Source organism: Lactuca sativa, chromosome 1 (assembly GCF_002870075.4).
Source record: "Lactuca sativa cultivar Salinas chromosome 1, Lsat_Salinas_v11, whole genome shotgun sequence".
Taxonomy (NCBI): Eukaryota; Viridiplantae; Streptophyta; class Magnoliopsida; order Asterales; family Asteraceae; genus Lactuca; species Lactuca sativa.
In genome coordinates, this window is record NC_056623.2 from 3,775,326 (window position 1) to 3,795,226 (window position 19,901).

The following is a 19,901-nucleotide window of genomic DNA, read 5'->3' on the forward strand; positions in this document are numbered from 1 at the left end:
CCGAGACCGGTCTAAGACCGATCTCAAAAAAGACCGGAAGCCAAAGTTTATAAATATATCATTTTTGTGTTAATTACACAATTTTTAATCAGACACTATCTAACATCATTTCATTTTTTCTTTTATTTAACTTTATTGTATCATTTTTAATAAAGTTTAATCTATTATTTTGGTGTTAATCTCACATTGTTACGGGAAAAACTCGAAACCGAAACTAAAACACCAACATATATCGAAACTGAGCCGAAAAAACTCGAAGACCGACCGAAAAAACTCGAAAACTGAACCGAAAAATGTGCACGGAATGACAGCGAGACTGGACCGAAAAAGACCGAGATCAGTCCCAAAAAAGATCGAACCGGAAGAGAGCGGTCTGAGAAAAGACTGGACTGAAAAAAGACCGTACCGCTTCGAGACCGACCACAAAAAAACCGGATTGTTTCGAGACTGACTGATGCAGGACCGAAAATGTGTGCAGTTCTATGTCAATGTCGTATACATACAAATTACATTCATATTAAATACATGATAATAAATTTATACTAAGAAAAAAAATATCGGTTTCATAACAACTTTCTTCAGCCTTATTTATATGTTATAGGATAAATTTAAAAAGATGTCCAAACTTTTATATGCAAATTTATAACCAGGCCTAGAAAAAGGACTTTGTATGGTGTTGAACATGTTGTAAATTTAAATTATTAGAATTTGAAGTCACGCCGAAATATTTAAAATTAATTATGATGTGATTATGGTCTCTTTGCATATTTTTTTATTGTATATTTTATCATTTTGGAATTAATCATGAAGCAATTATGACATCATCTTTGTTTGTCGGAATTTCAGACTTATTTAACCAATTGAACCCTCGAATCGATAAGACTGTTAGTTCGCCGTCCGGTCAGATTTTTACAATATTGATTTTAAATGCGCTCTATACCGTGAAAATATATTTGAGAATGCTATTTCCTTAACCAATTATTTAAAAGGTTTAATTGAGAAAACTAGAAGAGTGACAATATAAAAGGTTAAAGGTTCCCTTTGTTGTGTCAACGGAAAATGGAAATAACTTTTAATAGGAAAATAACAAGTATACTCACAAAATGATGTGGCTTTTTGTCAAATCTTCTCATGGTCAACTCTGATCTAGATGTCGCAGGGATGGGCAACATTTCACAAAGGCAAAATACAACACAGGGAATAGTACGAATTAATTATAACATTCGTTAACTTTATATCTGATTCGATTATAACAAGAAAATAGATACATTATGGATTTTAATTTTAGTGAGTCTTTTTGAATACCGAAGATATGCCTTTTACTTTTGTCAAATAAGGTCTGATTTAAAATACCACTAAAAACAATGTTTGCTTATAGGTCGAATACTAAATATTATTGTACAAGTTTTATTACACTTCAATTTTAAACTATTTGATCTTTTAACGATATCAAATTTGATACAAAATTTACTAGGCGTAATATATTACCCTCTTTACCCTAGAACAACTGAAACTAACAATATCAAATTGAACTTAAGGTTAATCTAATTTGCTTGTATCAGTAGTATATTCAGTGGTGACTTAACGAACATTATAAATCGTTGTGAACTCGTCATTGATTCACCCTCAATATAGTTGGATCTGCCACGTGTGTTAAGGGATCTTGTCATCGCCAGACACTTTGTTGTCTTTCTTGCCCGAATCTCTCATACTCAAAGTAATCTGATTCTCTAACAAAATTTGCACTTGCACTCTTGAGACTCTTTTTCAAACTACTTTCCTTTGTATTTGAGGCATTGGAGCTTGTCAACGGATCGGCAACTAAGTTGTTAAGAACATGTTGTGCCTCCTCTGATAATCCTAACGTGTATCTTTCAACATCTTCAATAGGTCGTTCCATCATCAAATGTCCCGTTGAATATGAACGTGGAAATTTTCTAACAAGTGAAATGTCATGTTTTAAATCAAACACTTCAACTGAAACATGACCACTTGTAGTAGGCCTGTTTGGGCCACAACACAGCTCAGCATAACTGAGCTGGTTGGGTTTTGGAACTAGACTTGCTCGACAAACCGGGCAAGTGACGCGTAAAGCCAACCACTCATCTATGCAGGCCCTGTGGAATACATGGTTGCATTCCGGTAACAAGCGTAAGACCTCGTGATCCGTAAACTCAATTAAGCACACTGCACATTCTAGCACGTGTTGCCCTATTTTCATCTCTTTCACTGTGGAATAAGTGCAAGTTGTGAATGTGGCGATCACTGCAGGGTCGAGCCCGCATACCAGCTTCATGGACCTCCTTCCACCGCCGTTGATGATGGTGGAGGCGAGGGTGAGCTGATGTTCGACATAGTGGCAACCGAAGTAGAAGAAGAAAATGCAAATTAACAAAAAAGCAATTAACAAGCATGCCGGAACTACTACCATGGGTGTATTTATCTTTGACCCCACTCTCTGAGGAGGCGACAACGCAGGTGGTGGTTTGCTGGAAGTTTCCGCGGCGACAGAACTAGTTAGTGCCACTAAAACGAGAACGACAACCACCCATTTCATTTCGTAAAGAAATTTAATAATTTCGGTCGATGAAAACCTGAATGTATCCATGGATTTTGGTTTCAATGTAGATATGCGTTTATATAGAGAGAGAGAGAGAGGTAGATCAATTAATTGATGGGATATATATGAGTCTCAATTCTAATTGGATGTGATGATTCTTGATTTTAGAGGTAGATCCGGCTGTAAAAAGATTCTTGTTTTTCAAGATTCAACTGTTATAATATTTGATGAATAATCCTCCAAATAACAATTTTAAATAATTTATGAAGATTCATTGTAGGTTCTCGATTATAACTAGATGTGAGGATTCTGAATTTTTGTGGTTCCGACAAAAACAATCGTTTGGTTTTTGTTACAAGATTTTTGTAACATTCTTTCTGTATACTCTTTGAAATGTTCAATATTTAATCAAGAATTTGTTTTTTTTTTTGAAGCTTGAAACAAATTTTGAATAGAATTTGTTGTTTTTGAAGCTTGAAACAAATTTTTTATAGATATAAGTTGGATTGCTCGGTTCTGCCAAACTGATAATTTGGACAAAACAACTTGTCATGTTATTGTGATTTGGTGGATCTCCATATGAATATGGGAAGGTAACCGTGACATGCAGATACAAAATATTTATCTTGAGCATACGGTGTGGGTGTATTGCTTCTCATTATTGCCGACGTGGAGGTAAAAACGGCAACGAGATCAACACCCCCCCCCCCCCCCCTATCTCGTTTATCCTCGTTGTGCCATTTCTCGTTGCCATCTCCACCCAATGAAACGAGCAAAAAATCGACCATTACCACTTTAAAACGTTTAAATACGGTTAATTTAATAAAAAAAAACTTTAAAATTAATTATCCTTTCCCTATATAAATACATATTATATCTAAACAATTTTTTAAACACATAACTTCTCTCTTTCTCTCTATTATCTCAATTATCTTCAAAAAAAAAAATTATGGATCCTTTCGCTTCGTCCGATGATTCCGATGGCGATATATTCTTCAGGATGATGTATCAGCATTATACTAACGAGCTGCTACAACCAGACCCAACTCCGCTACTAACAAGACGTGCGATGTTAAACAGAAATCGTGAGGAAGGACACGAGCATCTATATCGCGATTACTTTGCGGATAATTGTATATACGAGTCGAATGACTTCAAAAGAAGATTTCATTTGAGTTGGAATGTTTTCCTACGGATCGCCAATGCCTTGGAAAGCCGATATCGCTTCTTTACTATACTTTTATACAAAAAAAAAATCTAGTACATTTTTCTTTAATTTTACAACATATACAATATATTTTTAAACTGTAGTTAATATATGTTTAGGTACGAATTTTTTTGAGATATGATGCTAGAGATAGACGAGGATTTACAACGTTGCAGAATATGCTGCGGCCATTTGTTTGATGGCTATGGGGGAATCACCCGACACCATGGACGACTATATGAAAATGTCCGAATGAACCGCAAGCGATAGTTTGTATACATTATCAAGGGGTGTTGTTGAAACATTTGGAGACGTGTGTTTGCGAAAACCTTCGTTGCATGATTTGCAAGAATTGTATGTGGTGCATGAAGAACGCCATGGGTTTCTTGGAATGATCGGAAGCCTTGATTGCACACACTGAAAATGAAAAAATTGTCAGGTAGCATGGAAAGGGCAATACACAAGTGGTCATCACGGATCACATTCGTTGGTTTTAGAGGTTGTTGCTTCTCAAGATTTATGGATTTGGCATGCATTTTTTGGGGTTGTGGGTTCCAACAACGACATCAACGTTCTTGATCAGTCGCCAATATTCGATGATCTTTTGAATGAAAAGGCCTTGGATGCTCCTTTCATGGTGAATGGAAACGAATACAAATATGGATATTACCTTACAGATGGAATATATCCTTAGTATTCTACATTCGTGAAGGCATTCCGCCACCCGGTTGAAAAACGAGACAAACTTTTTAAGAGAAGACAAGAAATAGCACGTAAGGATGTGGAACGTGCTTTTGAGTACTAAATGCGAAGTGACATATAGTTGAACATGCAACACGGCCATTGGATTTAGAAACTCTACGATATATCATGTATGCATGTATCATAATGCATAACATAGTAGTAGAAGATAAAAGGCGAAATTTTGCACACTATATACCAATGGAGTCCAGACACGTTCAGTTTCAACCAGGAACATCAGAGTATTTGCATCGAGTTGTTGGCATTTAGAACGCAAATAAACACAGACAACTTCGAGAGGACTTGGCGGATTATATCTTCTATGGTAACAATAACGATAACGAATAGCGTTTAGTTTTTAAAAAAAATGTTTTTTAACGAAGAGGGTTGTATTTTTTTCTTTTTTGAAATTTGTATGTTATGTGTAATTTAATTTTTATGTTAATTTTAATCTTTAAAAATTGTTTTTATTGTATGTTATTTATAATTTTTAAACATTATGTTTTATTTATTATCTTATATTTAAAAAATATTTGTCTAAATTAAAAAAATCGAAAAAAATAAATATATTATATTGTCAAGCTCCTCCATCACGCCATTGACTCAAGTATAACCTTCCTCGACACCTCAAACGTTTACAACCCCTTCATTAACAAGATCCTCATCGGCAAGGTAAGTAACGAAGTTCTGATTAATCGATTTGTTAGCTAAGGATTTTGATTCGAGGAATTTGAAATTTCATGAAGGCTTTGAAAGAACGAGGGTGGAGAGAGAAATTTTAGATGGCTATAAAATTTGGATTTCGAATGCTCAATGGAAAAATTGAGGTGTGTGGTGATCCAAGACATCTGCGATCAACATTCATATCCCAAATGAAATCACGAATTGTCCCTCTTTTTAACTAAAGTTTACTTTCCATTTATTAAAAAAAAGGTTAATACATATTGACGGAAGGCAAACGGGCAACAAGCTGCGCCACTAGCCCTTTCTAGATGGCAAAACTAATTATTTTAAAAACAACATTTGTGGATCTAGGAGATATAACATTAGAATGCCTGACCTGTTGGACTCTGTTGAGGATCTCCATTGCCTCTGGTGCGAGAAAACCAAATGTATCAAATGCTTCTAATTGTTTCTAAACATCTAAATTGCTTTGATTTGGGAATTTTTAGAAAAACGCATCCAAACACCCCTCTTTGACATCATTAAACTGATTATTCAAACATCTTTTACTCTATCAAAGCGAAAGATTCAACTTACTGCTTAGTTTCGTTTTGTTGCAATATAAATCTTGTATGCCAGCCATGGAAAAATTCTACTTTTTCTTAAAACTTTGTGTAAGTGAAAAACTATAATAAACATATGGAATAGCTGAAGAAAGTAGTAAAGGAAGGCAAAGTGAAGTGCATAGGATTATTACAAGCACCTGCTTCAACAATTATTAGTGCTTATCTTGCTCATCTAGGTTTCCAGAAAAATCAATAAAGTTTACGTTTTCGAAGGTGAAAAAACTTGTGTAACGCTCGATCCAAGTATTATTCATTTTTGGTCCCTTATATATTAAGTTATTGCTTTTTGGACTTGTTTTGCAAGTTTGTGGGGGAGGAGGGACCATCCCTGACAAGTTTGGACTTTTGGAGGCAGAGCTTGAACGCGGGGCGTTCCCCAGGGCGTTTAAGCATGGAGCTCAAACCCTAATTTTAGGGTTTAAGACCTATTTAAACACCTTAAGTCCCAGGTGTTGGCCTCATTTCTAGCCTCCATAGCCCCAAACCCTAATCTCGAAACCCTAGAGCCTCTAAGAGTGTTGTGAGCTCATTATGTGTGTTTTGGTGTGTGCTTTATTCTCATTCAAGGAAGAAAAGCTTGGTGCAAGGTGGTGTTCAAGTAGGAGCTTATAGATCGTGGTTCTCTACTCCATTTCCAACTCATTTAAGGTATAAAGCTCTAACCTTGCTCATTAGAAGCTTAGATCTAAGCCTTTATGGATTTTAGCCCTTTTGGCCCCATAGTTGAGATCTTGTCTTTTGTGACCACTCCAAAAGTTTTGAGTTTCTCCTCTTGGCGTTTCTGAAGTTATAGATTCTTAAAGTTTTCATCTTTAGAGTTTTATAAGCCCCATGCATGAGACTACGCCCTTTTTATAGAAGTTGAATGTTATCTTGAAGTTGGGACCTTTTTGGGGCACGCAAAGCCATCAAGTCAGTGACTTTATGGTTCTAGATTTTTTTAGGACTTGGTTCTAGGTTATGGTCGTGTGGTTTTAGGCATTAAGTGCTTAATAATCGTTTTTGGAAGTCAGTGTGCGAACGCCCAGCGTTCGGTCGAGGAACGCCCATCATTCCGGCTAAGGTTTGCAATCTGTTGGCATGTGACGAATGCCCAACGTTCCATCAGTGGGCGTCCCTTGGGCCATTTTCTTGGACCTTGTTGCTTCGGGCTATAGTGGACTATCTGAAATCAGGTTTTTGGACTATGTATATGTTTGGGCTTTAGGGTAAAGCCCATTAGAAGAGTTTAGGCCCAATTTGGAAAATTGGGCCATAAGTGGGCCACTGGTGGGATTTGGAAGATTATCTAGTGATGGACCTTGTATGTTATGGTTTTGGGCCTTAGTCATGAACCAAATTAGGCCAGGGGTAAAATGGTCATTCTACCCAGAGATGGATTATTGGATTTTGATTGGATGTTATTTTGCACTGATAGCTCGAGGAGTCGTCAGGGCAACAGCTAGAGATTTCTTTCTGTGAGATTCAACTTTTCGAGGTGAGTTTCCTCACTGGGTTTAGCGGGTCAAAGGCACCAATGTCGGCCCATGCTTATGCTATGTTAGTATGCTAGCTGTCTTCGTGACTCTTGCATGTATATGTGTTTATATTCTTTCCGGGCTAAGGTCCGATTCTGGGCGGGGCCCGATGACTATTTGTATGCTTTGTATCTATGTGATTATTGCATGTGTATGTGTTTATTTGATATATGTTATATGTATGTTGGGCGGGGTCGGATCTATTACGGAGCAGGGCTCGATGCTGGACGGGGTCCGATGTCGAGCGGGGCCCGATGACAGGGCAGAGCCCACTATATATTTATTGTATGTATGGTATGTGGTAGTTTGCGGGAACTCACTAAGCTTTGTGCTTACGGTTTCTAGTTTATGTTTCAGGTACTTTCGGTTCCAAGGGGAATAGCTCGAGTTGACTGCATCGCACACACCATTGGAGTTCTGCATTTGACATTCACTCTGATTTTGATAACACTTGATACATTGGTTTTGTTGTGATGAATGATTGATATTTGAAAGTACTATTTTATCTATTATTAAAAAAAATGAAATTTTTTGGACCGTATTTTTGGATGTTACAAGTTGGTATCAGAGCCTTGGTTTGAGGGACTCGGGCACACTCCCCGGTGTGTCTGAACTCAAACTAAGGACTGGGTAGAAATTTTCAAAAGAAAAACATTTGATAAAAAGGATATCTAAAAGAGAAAGAGGGTGTGGTGCATGCAATCAGCCGAGCTTAAGTAAGTTATCCCAAAATACCCATACATGTTTATGATATGTTTTGAATTGTGAATCTGTGAATCGCATGCTAGATTAGGGCTAAGGATCTAGGAGAGATGCCTTTGTATGCCCTCTTTATGGGCTTATGGATTCGCATGTTAGTACTAATCAGTTAGTAATAGGGAGGCCTGATTAGGTTATGCTTTATTCTGATTACTTGATGCTCAAATGTTGCTTGCTTTGTGCTTTTAGGAGTTTTAGCTAGTTTTAGCTAGTTTTAGCTAATTAGTAAGCGAATATGCAAAGTTACATATTATGGAAACTAAATAATTTTAGAGGGTTAGGTTTAACTCTACTGTGCAGCTCTTGTTTTAGTTCAACCGTTGTAGTGTGAAGCCTTTCATTCGAAGAATTATCTAGTTTGTGTAATATGTAATTGTATTCGTGAGCTAGTTAGAGGAAGTTAGCGTGAGTTCCTTCTGCAGCTGATGGAGGATAGTGGTGTTGAGTTTGCCCTGGGATAACCTAGGATGAGATTTAGTGTTGATAGCCTTATATGTGAGGAAATTGTTGGTTATAGAGTAACTTGGCTGAGTTAAGGCACTTTTGGAGGAAAGTACAGGTAGATGTGGAAGGTAGTATTTGTCCGTACTACTGGAAGTAGAGGATCCGTACTGGATTCAAGGAGGGTTGCAATGAAGTCAGGAGCTTGTAGAGTTGTGATTTCCCCGATGTGTGTATCGATGCATATTCTGATAGTTTTTATGGTCTAGTTTCAGTATGGTGGTATTACGAGACAGGTCAGTGGGCAGTTCTGGTGCTGGGGAGGGTTCAGGCTCAGGCTCTGGAGTCGGGAATCTTGATGACCAAACGAGGGAGTTCATATTGTCTGAGATTACATGTAGTATTCTTGAGCAAACTCATGTAATCTTTGGCACGGTCAATGAGGGTATTTTGTACATTCTTGATGAGAGATTGAGCGCCTTTCTTGCTAAGATTGTGGCTTTGGTCGAGGCGTGCTCTCTGACTTTCATGGAGTTTCGGGCATGTGGAGCGCCAGATTATCATGGGGCGAGGGATCCCATTGCGAGCAGCAGGTGGTTAGCAGATGTTGCTAACGCTTTCCATACCATCCGTTGTCCCGAGGGGGACAAGATCAGACTAGTTTCCTGCCTCTTAAAGGACATGGCACGTGATTGGTGGGAAGAGGCAGGGCATGCTATAGGAGATGATGTGGCTATTGATCCGATGACTTGGAGTGATTTCTCGACCAGGTTCCGAGCCGAGTTTGCACCGGTGATGGAGGTGCCGCAGCTGGTGCGAGAGTTGCATGATCTCCATCAGACTACTTAGATGGTGGCTGAGATCACTGCTATGTTCAGGGAGAGGGCACTTCTGGTTCCACAGTATGTGGCGGACGAGGAGATGAAGAAGGCCCGATACTATGAGATGCTGAGGAGTGATATTTGGCAGTTTGTTAGTCGATCCAACTGCAAGACGCTGGAAGACATGATAGCGAGGGCTAGGGAGAGGGATATTGACTTAGAGATGGAGAAGAAGAGGAGGCCATATTCTGTGATGAGTGTAGAGGGTTCGGGCAAGAGGCCCAAGGTATATGATTGTAGACCGAGAGGCCAGAATGGCCGTAGCCGCTGTGGCAAGTACATCAAGGTGCACGAGGGGACGTGCAGAGTGGGTGGTTCTGGCTGCTTCAAGTGTGGCTGAACTGGTCATATCAGCAGGGATTGTACTACTGCCACCCCCACCACTCCGGTATCTCATCTGATTTGCTTTCAGTGCAATCAGAGGGGCCACAAGAAGGCCCATTGTCAGAGTTTGGCTATAGCAGGACCAGTGTTAGCACCCGCACCTACGACTTTGAGGATTACTGAAGGCCGTCAGGGTCGGGCAGATGCGCCAACGGCGAAAAGCAAGGCTTTCCAGCTGACGGCGGAGGAGGCGTTTGTAGCTCCCGATGTTGTGACGGATATATATCTTCTCCATGTCTCTTTCTTTATATTAAATTGTTGCTTATGTTTATGTGTTTTATTTTAGGATCGTTCCTCGTTAACGGTATCTCTGTTTTGGTATTATTTGATTCGGGGGCTACCCGATCTTTTGTATCTCTTGTGCTTAGCAAGAGATTTGCTGGAGCTCCGGGGGAGCTGGATCATCCTTTTGATGTGGAGATTGTTGGTGATAGGACGGTCAGGGTTGCGAGAGTTCATCGGGATTGTACCCTCCAGTTATTCAGTGACCAGTATCCGGTTGATGTGGTTCCCATTCCTTTGCATAGGGAACAAGGTCATCATGGGAATGGATTGATTGAGCCCTAATGGGATAGTCATCGACTGTGAGCAGCAGTTAGTATGGGATCCGACCCCAAGTGGGGGAGAGTTGGTGATTCAGGGTGAGAGACCGCAACATGGGTTGATTATGTGTGCAGCAGTGAGGGCCAAACGCTATCTTCTTCTGGGATGTTTGGATTTTTTCGCTTATGTCATGGATACCCCGGATAAGGATAAGGCGACCTTCGGTGATATGCCGATTGTACGGGAGTATCCGGATGTCTTCCCGGATGATTTTCCTAGGGTACCTCTGGAGAGGCAGGTGGAGTTTAGGATTGATTTAGTTCCGGTTGCGGCTTCGATAGCCAAAGCACTGCATCGGTTGGCTCCTCTCGAGATGCAGGAGATGTCTACATAGCTGCAGGAGCTTTTAGACAAGGTATTTATCAGGCTGAGCAGTTCGCCTTAGGGATCCCCGATTATGTTTGTAAAGAAGAAGGGATGGTCCCATCGGATGTGCGTCGACTACTTGGAGTTGAATAAGGTAACGATGAAGAACCATTACCCCCTCCCGAGGATTGATGATCTTTTTGACCAGCTTTATGGTGCATCTTGGTTCTCCAAGATTGATCTGCGATCGGGTTATCATCAGATGCGGGTCTGGGATGAGGATGTGTAGAAGATAGATTTCTGGACTCGATATGGTCATTATGAGTTTGTGGTGATGCTATTTGGGCTCACCAATGCTCCTTCCGCGTTCATGGATCTCATGAACCGCGTGTGCAAACCGATGTTGGATCGGTCTGTGATAGTCTTTATTGATGATATCTTGGTCTATTCCAAGACTCATGAGCAGCACGAGAAGCACTTGAGGGAGGTGTTTGAGACCTTGAGGAGGGAGAGACTTTTTGCAAAGTTATCCAAGTGTGAGTTCTGGTTGCATGGGGTACAGTTTCTGGGACACCTTGTCAATCAGTAGGGTATTCTAGTCGATCCGGCTAAGGTTGAGGTTGTGATGCAGTGGGAGGTTCTGAGGTCTCCATCTGAGATTTAGAGTTTCCATGGTCGGGCGGGTTACTATCAAAGATTCATCCATGATTTCTCAAAGATCGTTGTTCCATTGACCCGACTGACCAAGAAGTCGGTGACTTTTTGCTGGGGGCCTGAGCAGCAGACATCTTTTGAGACTCTTAGGCATCGGTTATGTGAGGCGTCGATTCTGACCTTGCCGGGGGGTGTTGATGACTTTGTGGATTATTATGAGGCTTCGATCACAGGTTTAGGGGCAGTATTGATGCAGCGGGGTCGCGTGATCGCCTACGCTTCGAGGCAGTTGAAGCCTCATGAGGCGAATTATCCGACGCATGATTTAGAGCTGAGGGTTGTGGTTTCGCCCTCAAGATTTGGCAGCATTACCTCTATGGGGCCCGATGTACCATTTACACAGATCACAAGAGCCTAAGGTACTTGATGGACCAGCCGAATCTGAATATGAGACAACGTCGATGGTTGTATGTGGTGAATGATTATGATTATGAGATCCTGTACCACCCAGGGAAGGCCAATGTGGTGGCCGATGCTCTCAGTTGCAATACGGTGCGGCTCTGATCCGAAATCTATTCTTGAGGATGACCGTGATTACTCTGTTGTTGGAGAGGATTCGTGAGGCACAGGTTAAGGCTATGAAGGAAGAGCACCGAAAGAGCGAGCAAATTGTGGGTCAGGTGGCTTCCTTCGATTTTGATAGCCGCGGATTGCTGACGCTGCATCAGCGAGTCTGGGTTCCGTATTGGGGAGGTGTTCTCCAGGTTTTGATGGAGGAGGCCCACAAGTCGAGGTTCTCCATCCATCCGGGGCGACGAAGATGTATAGGGATATTCGTCCTGATTATTGATGGCCCTGCATGAAGTGGGACGTAGCGTGGTATGTGGGGCGGTGTTTGACCTGCAGGAAGGTCAAGGCCGAACATTAGCGACCTCACGACAAGATGCAGTCATTGGAGATTCCCGTATGGAAATGGGAAGACATCACTATGGATTTTATCACGAAGCTTCCTAGGACTGTGCGAGGAGTGGATTCTATTTGGGTCATTATGGATCGATTGACCAAGATCGTACATTTCATCTCGATCTAGGAGAGTATTTCTGCAAATAAGTTAGCCGAGATTTATGTTCGGGAGGTGGTGGCACGTCATGCGGTGTCGGTGTTCGTGGTTTCATACTGGATGTTCGTTTTACTTACAAATTTTAAAAGATGTTTCATGACGAGATGAGCACTCGTCTCCATTTTAGTACGACATTTCATCCGCAAACCGATGGGCAGAGTGAGCAGACTATTCAGACTCTTGATGACATACTGCGTGCATACGTGTTGGATTTCGTTGGGAGTTGGGATACGTATCTTCCGTCAGAAAAAAATTCGTATAACAGTTATCACGCTAGCATCGATTGACCTCCTTTTGGGATGCTCTAGGGGGGGGGGAAGTACAGAACCCCGATTTATTGGGCGAAGTTGGTTAGCGAGTTATGGGGAGTACCGAGGTGGTGCTTAATACCACTCAGTTGATTCAGCAGGTTTGGAGCAGGCTTCAGATAGCTCAGAGCCAGCAGAAGAGATATGCCGATAGGTGACGGTCAGACTTGGAGTTCCAGGTGGGGGATATGGTTCTACTGAAGGTGTCACCTTGGAAAGGTGTCATCCGGTTCAAGAAGCGGGGGAAGCTAGGCCCCAGGTATATTGGCCCATTCATGGTTTTGTCTTAGGTGGTTCGGGTAGCTTATCGTCTTGATCTTCCAGCCGAGATTAGTCAGATTCATAGCACTTTTCATGTCTCTTAGCTGCGGAAGTGTTTAGTGGATGATTTCGCAGTTATACCTTTGGAGGATATTCAGGTGGATGATCGTCTGAATTACATTGAGAGACCAGTGGCAATTTTAGATCGGAAGGCGAAAACCTTGAGGAACAAGGTTGTGGAGTTGGTTAAGGTGCAGTGGCTGCACCGCAAGGAGTCTGAATGGACGTGGGAGCCGGAGGAAGAGATTAGGGAGCATTATCCCAAGTTATTCGAGGCGGCGGACTACGAGAACAAATTCTGATTCAAGTAGCGGAGAATTATAACGCTCGATCCAAGTATTATTTATTTTTGGTCCCTTATATATTAAGTTATTGCTTTGTGGCCTTGTTTTGCAATTTTATGGGGGAGGAGGGACCATTCCTGCCAAGTTTGGACTTTTGGAGGCGGAGCTCGAATGCGGGGCGATTCCTTGGGAAACATTGGGCCTTTACGCATGGAGCTCAAACCCTAATTTTAGGATTTAAGACCTATTTAAACACCTTAAGTCCCAGGTGTTGGCCTCATTTCCAGCCTCCATAGCCCCAAACCCTAATCTCGAAATCCTAGAGCCTCCAAGAGTGTTGTGAGCTCGTTATGTGTGTTTGATTCTTTTTCAAGGAAAAGAAGCTTGGTGCAAGGTGATGGTTCAAGTAGGAGCTTATAGATCATGGTTCTCTGCTCCATTTCCAGCTCATTTAAGGTATAAAGCTCTAACCTTGCTCATTAGAAGCTTAGATCTAAGCCTTTATGGATTTTAGCCCTTTTGTCCCCATAGTTGAGATCTTGTCGTTTGTGACCACTCCAGAAGCTTTGAGCTGCTCCTCTTGGCGTTTCTGAAGTTCTAGATTCTTAAAGTTTGCATCTTTAGAGTTATATAAGCCCCATGCATGAGATTAAGCCCTTTTTCTGGAAGTTGAATGTTATATCTTGAAGTTGGGACCTTTTGGGCATGCAAAGCCACCAAGTCAGTGACTTTATGGTTCTAGATGTTCTTTAGGACATGGATTTAGGTCCTGGTCGTGTGGCTTTAGGCATTAAGTGCTTAATAATCGTTTTTGGAACTCAGCGTGCGAACGCCCAATGTTGGGTCGAGGAACGCCCATCGTTCCGGCTATGGTTTGCAATGTGTTGGCTGGTGACGAACGCCCAACATTCCAAAAGGGAACAATCCATCAGTAGGCTTCCCTTAGGCCATTTTCTTGGACCTTGATGCTTTGGTCTATAGTGGACCATCTGAAATCAGGTTTTTAGACTGTGTATATGTTTGGGCTTTATGGTAAAGCCCATTAGAGGAGTTTGGGCTCAATTTGGAAAATTGGGCCATTAATGGGCCACTGGTGGGCTTTGGAAGATTATCTAGTGATGAACCTTTTATGTTATGGTTTTGAGCCTTGATTGGATGTTATTTTGCATTGATAGCTCAGGGAGTCGTTAGGGCAACAACTAGAGATTTCTTTCTGTGAGATTTAGCTTTTCGAGGTTAGTTTCCTCACTGGGTTTAGCGGGTTAAAGGCACCAATTTCGGCCCATGCTTATGCTATGTTAGTATGCTAGCTGTCTTCATGACTCTTACATGTGTATGTGTTTATATGCTTTCCGGGCTAAGGCCCCATGTAGGGTGGAGCCCGATGACTATTTGTATGATATGTATCTATAAGATTATTGCATGTTATGTGTTTATTTGATATATGTTATATGTAAACTGGGCGGGGACCGATCTATTATCGAGCGGGGCCAGATACCGGGTGGGGCCCTTTTCCAGACGGGGTCCGATTCCAGGTAGGCCCCGATGACAGGACGGGGCCCACTATATGTTTATTGTATGTATGATATCTGGTAGTTTAGGGGAACTCACTAAGCTTTGTGCTTACAGTTTCTAGTTTATGTTTTAGTACTTCTGGTTCCAAGGGGAAGAGCTTGAGTTGACTGCATCGCACACACCATTGGAGTTCCGCATTTGACATTCACTCTTATTTTGATAACACTTGATCCATTGGTTTTGTTGTGATGAATGATTGATATTTGAAAGTACTATCTTATCTATTATAAAAAAAATTAGGACCATATTTTTGGATGTTACAGATTGATTTGGTTCAGAGTGATAGAGAAGATGAGGTTTGTTTAAGGTGTTCTTGTTGTGGTGTCGATTTTCGAGCTTCAGCCATGATAGGAACACTTTTCAAAGATTTGTAAAACTTAAAACAACCCATAAATAATTCTTGTTTCGGAGATATATATATATATATATATATATATATATATATATATAGAGAGAGAGAGAGAGAGAGAGAGAGAGAGAAAAAGAGAGAGGGGGGTGTGGCGCCACTTTATTTATTATTACATTAATTTTAAAATAAAAGATAAAGTTTTTAAAAAATATAAAAACAAATTAAAAGGGCATATTAGTCATTTTAACTTTAACGGGATCAAATCCACATAGAAACATTGCTAAAATGACCACAAAGCCAAAAAAAAAAATTCAGGATTTAAACTATACCCGGAAAAAATACATACCACAAAAACCATTTTTGCAATTTTGCGATAAAAGAATTTTAAAAGAAGTCATTATAATTTTAAATGACGCAAATCTATAAAATGAGGGTTAAATCTATTTTTATTGTATTCGTTAGGCATTTATTTATGTTAAATGACTAGTTATTTGTGGTTCTAACCGAGTATATAATAACTTAACAAATATTTTTTTTAGTATCTTAAATATTATATATTATTAAAAGAGAACCTTTAATTCCACATTTAAGAAATCAGGACCATTCATTGCATTTCAATCCTATATTTTAGACCGTTAGATTATTTGCTTACGTCATGGTTTGAAAACGTTTCCTGAATGATATTCATAAAATCAGAGAAACCTTAACCCTAATTAGCCTCCACTCTTGACACCAGCCATGCTTTCTCCACCGACGAATAGCTTCCTAAGTTCACCGATTACTTCCAGCAAATTAATTTTTTTTCCTTTGCAAAGTGGTGGTTTGAATTTGATACTGATCTTGCTCTTCGAAGTCTTCTCTTCCCCTCAATCTTGTGTTTAGCTTAGCCGCATCCTTATATTATAATCAACAATAAAAGATCAAGGCTGGATTTAGGTAAATTGAAGCACAAACGAAATATTGGGGCTGGATCTGGAAAAATAGAAAGTAAAAATCTTTTTTATATAGTCGCACCCCTATGCCCTCTCTATGAACATCCACCATCGGTACCACTGCAACCAGCCATCTACAACCCTTCACCATCTCCTTCATCTTCCGGCTCTCACGCTCTCATCAACTCTCGCAATCCGCTAAAACTGTTCGGATTTAAAGATTTCGCCTATCACATTCTCCGTTTTTTCTTCTTCTTCTTGATGACCCATTCAAAATTTCACATATTTTGTATGTGGCTTGGTTGCAGGTTGATTGTTGATTATTTCAGTTGGTTTTCCCCTTCCCATTTCATGTGTTCGTCATCTTGCAATCTGAAGTCTTCTACCGATTTATGTTTTTCAGACCTAAATCGACTTATGGTCTCTGTTTCATTTTGATTTTTAGCTTTTGAAACCCTCAAGGTTCAAGCCCTAAATCGATTTATGGTTCTCATGTAAATATTGCATCTTATGTTAGAGCATCATTTTGATTGTTAGCTTTTGAAACCCTTAAGGTTCAAGCCCTAAATCGATTTATGGTTCTCATGTAAATATTGCATCTTATGTTAGAGCCATGCTTGCTACCAAACTTTCTGAGCTTGCTTTCGTTGATCCAAATAGGGCAAACATGACTTTGGGAACTGATTAGGGGGAATAAGACATTCACATTTGTGGGGATGTCTTTAGTTAACGACTAAAGAATAGGTAAGATGTTAGACAGGTATTTTGTTATTTGATTTCATTCTCAGGTCATTTAGAACTTAGTATGTCATTTTAACATGTACTCTCTTTTATATAGGTGAAGATGACTGAACCAAGCGAGATTTCTAAATCCAACAAGGTATGTTTAATCGTTGGCACTTATTCTTGATCTGAATTTTATTTTTATTTGAGTTTTCATGAGGATTTGATGATAGCAAATGATTTGAAGAAATCTCACATGAATCTTATGATGAAGCAGCATCCTGATAAGAACCCAATAATAAGAAGGAAACAGAAGCTATGTTTAAACAAATCTGTGAATCATATGATGTATGTCTCACTTCCTTTCTCCATATCTCTGTATGATGTATTTACCGTTAATTGCTCAAATTCTTATGATGTGAATTCTTAATTGGGTGTTTGGTAGTTTTTATGTAGATTGAAATACATGATCTTCACTAGCAATCAACTAAGTATAAGTTCATTTGCTGATGTGAACCATTTGGATTCAGTTTTATTGTTGTTATTGGATTTTGATTAAAATATTGTGTAGCAAAATTGGTTTTTGATGAAATTATCTAAAATACAAAATTTCTACCTTCTAATTGATTAGGTTTTCATACTGGATTGGAAATTATGTGATAGAATAATTCAAATTCCTTCTAATTTCTATAAAAGAACATTTTTTTAAGTTTGTGAATTGTGAAATTAGAACGCTGATTTTAGTCGATGAGTATTTTTGGAACAACTAAGATTTTATAAATGTAAACTAATAACTATCAAAATCGGTTTAATTCAAAAGATATTCCATTTTTTTCACTTCTTTCTGTTTCGTAATATATTGAAGGAACTAAGTTACTGATATATATTGGTTTATAACAGGGTTGATTTTCTTTTTATTTTTCTCTATTAATTTTATCTTTTTTACTATTTATTGTAAGTACCCATCTAATCAAATTTATCTCTTTAAAAAAAAAACAAATCTACGATGATAATTGGTATAATGCTGGAAAAGGTGCTCATCTTACACTAAAGCGTGCAGAAAATGGAAAAATATATGATAAGCGGACAATACAAAAAAAGTCGTAAGTACCCTTTCGAGAAGATGTGATAAATGTGTTGGCTTTCAAATTACTGAAAATGAATTTCAAGAATGCAATCCAAATTTGCAAAAAAGAAATGAAATTGTTGAAATTAATTCATTTAAAAATTAATTAAACAATGGGTGACCTCCTCTTTCTGCTCCTTTTGGGTGACTTAAAACTTAAAAGGTGTGCAAGTATTTTGTTTGAGCAAACACAGAGTAACAAGAAAAGGAAGAAACAATTGGACATTATTACCCCTATATATATATATATATATATATATATATATATATATATATATATATATATATATATATATATATATATATATATATATATATATATAACTTTTGTGATTTTTTTGTCTATATAGGAGGGATTCTACCAAGGAGACTACAGTGTATATCGACAAAATTATTAAACTTCGAGAAGTGACATTTGTTCATGGTGTAGATATTCAGGTAATATCTTTTGACTATTTTATATATATGATTTATGTAGTGACTGGTATGAGGGAATCATGGATCGAATGGAATGAGTCATTCCTTCTGATGGAATAGAATGGAATGAGTCATTCCGTCTGATGGAATGGAATGGAATGGAATGAGTAATTCCATCTGGTGGAATGGAATAAAACTATTACAATTTTAACTTTGGATATAGAAATAAATACATTTAGTTACATTTAGTTACTTTTTTTTTTAATTTGCATGAAGGTTTGTTTTACCAGGAAATAGAATATATGGAAAATGATGAATTTGAAAAGAAATTAGGAAGAACTAGACTTGTAGAAAATTATAAATCATGAACTTACAACGACATCATGATTTTCCTAGAAGCTTCATATATGTATTTTAATTTTTTCACCAAATATTTTTTTATGCATATTTTGTGTTGATGATGGTGATTGCAGTGAGATAATGTTGGTGGTTGTTGATGATGTTGGGATTCAAGCAAATGATTCTGATATAGTTCGAATGCAAGACTCTTGGGTTTGATGTATTCATAAGTACACAACCAATGAACCAATTAGTAAAATAAGTCCCGGTAATAAGGATGAATACAATAATGGAAAGGGATCTAAAGGTTGAATAAGACCTCTTTTAACCTTTAAACTTTCTTGATGTATACCCAATTTTTGTAATTATGTTATGTAAAGTCTTAGTTATGACTATATAGAACTTGGCGAATTTGACTTTATGGACATATCTTAATATCTTTTTTGTGTGAAATGAAGCATGACAAGTGAACTACAAAGTAAAGTGGCATGAATTTAAATTTAGAATATATTTGGATATTAACTTATCTTTTTTTTTTTTGCTATTTTTATGTTTTTTATTTAATAATAGACACTCCCTCCAGGTTTGTAGTTCTTATTATAAAAAAAATATCAAATTGTACAGAAAGTAACTATGTACTTTGCTTTAAATACCAATTCAAACAATGTATTTTAGTTTGTACCCTCATTAATTCATATTTTTAGCCTTTAACCAATAACAAAAAAAAAAGGTTTATTAACACGTAATAAAAATGTAAGTACGACTCTATTTTTAGTTACATATTAGCATTTTTGGTAAAAAAAAATAGCAATGTAAGTAAGTCGTGATTGTGATTTAAAACTTAAAGTATATTATATACTTTTGGTAAAAGAAGGAATGTTCGTTTGTTCAAGGGTAAATTTGTCATTTTAGTCCAAATATATCCATAAGGAACAATCAATGATGTAAATATGAGATTAAGGTACTCGGAATGTGTTTTATAAGTGTAAGGTAAACAAGGAGTTGATGTAAGTTACGGTTTAAATTTAATTTAAAAAAATGTTATATTAAAATAGTTATTTAAAG

The 19,901-nt window shown here is 38.5% G+C and overlaps 1 protein-coding gene and 1 long non-coding RNA gene across 7 annotated transcripts; one reads left to right on the forward strand and one right to left on the reverse strand.

The window, feature by feature from the left end:
* Positions 1 to 1,666: 1,666 nt before the first annotated feature.
* Positions 1,667 to 2,557, reverse strand: LOC111910748 (E3 ubiquitin-protein ligase ATL15). Its single transcript, XM_023906571.1, has one exon. The coding sequence runs from the start codon at positions 2,555 to 2,557 to the stop codon at positions 1,667 to 1,669; it is 891 nt and encodes a 296-aa protein (XP_023762339.1).
* Positions 2,558 to 15,988: 13,431 nt separating this feature from the next.
* On the forward strand, positions 15,989 to 19,319 carry LOC111910772 (uncharacterized). Of its 6 annotated transcripts, none has more exons than XR_008230110.1 (6): positions 15,990 to 16,975; positions 17,070 to 17,111; positions 17,232 to 17,302; positions 17,988 to 18,057; positions 18,431 to 18,518; positions 18,971 to 19,319. It is a non-coding gene; the product is annotated as an uncharacterized LOC111910772 (long non-coding RNA). The 6 variants fall into 6 exon arrangements; XR_006183855.2 differs by lacking the exon at positions 17,988 to 18,057 and having other exon boundaries at positions 15,991 to 16,437; positions 16,540 to 16,975; XR_006183858.2 differs by lacking the exon at positions 17,988 to 18,057 and having other exon boundaries at positions 15,992 to 16,693; positions 16,892 to 16,975.
* Positions 19,320 to 19,901: the final 582 nt, after the last annotated feature.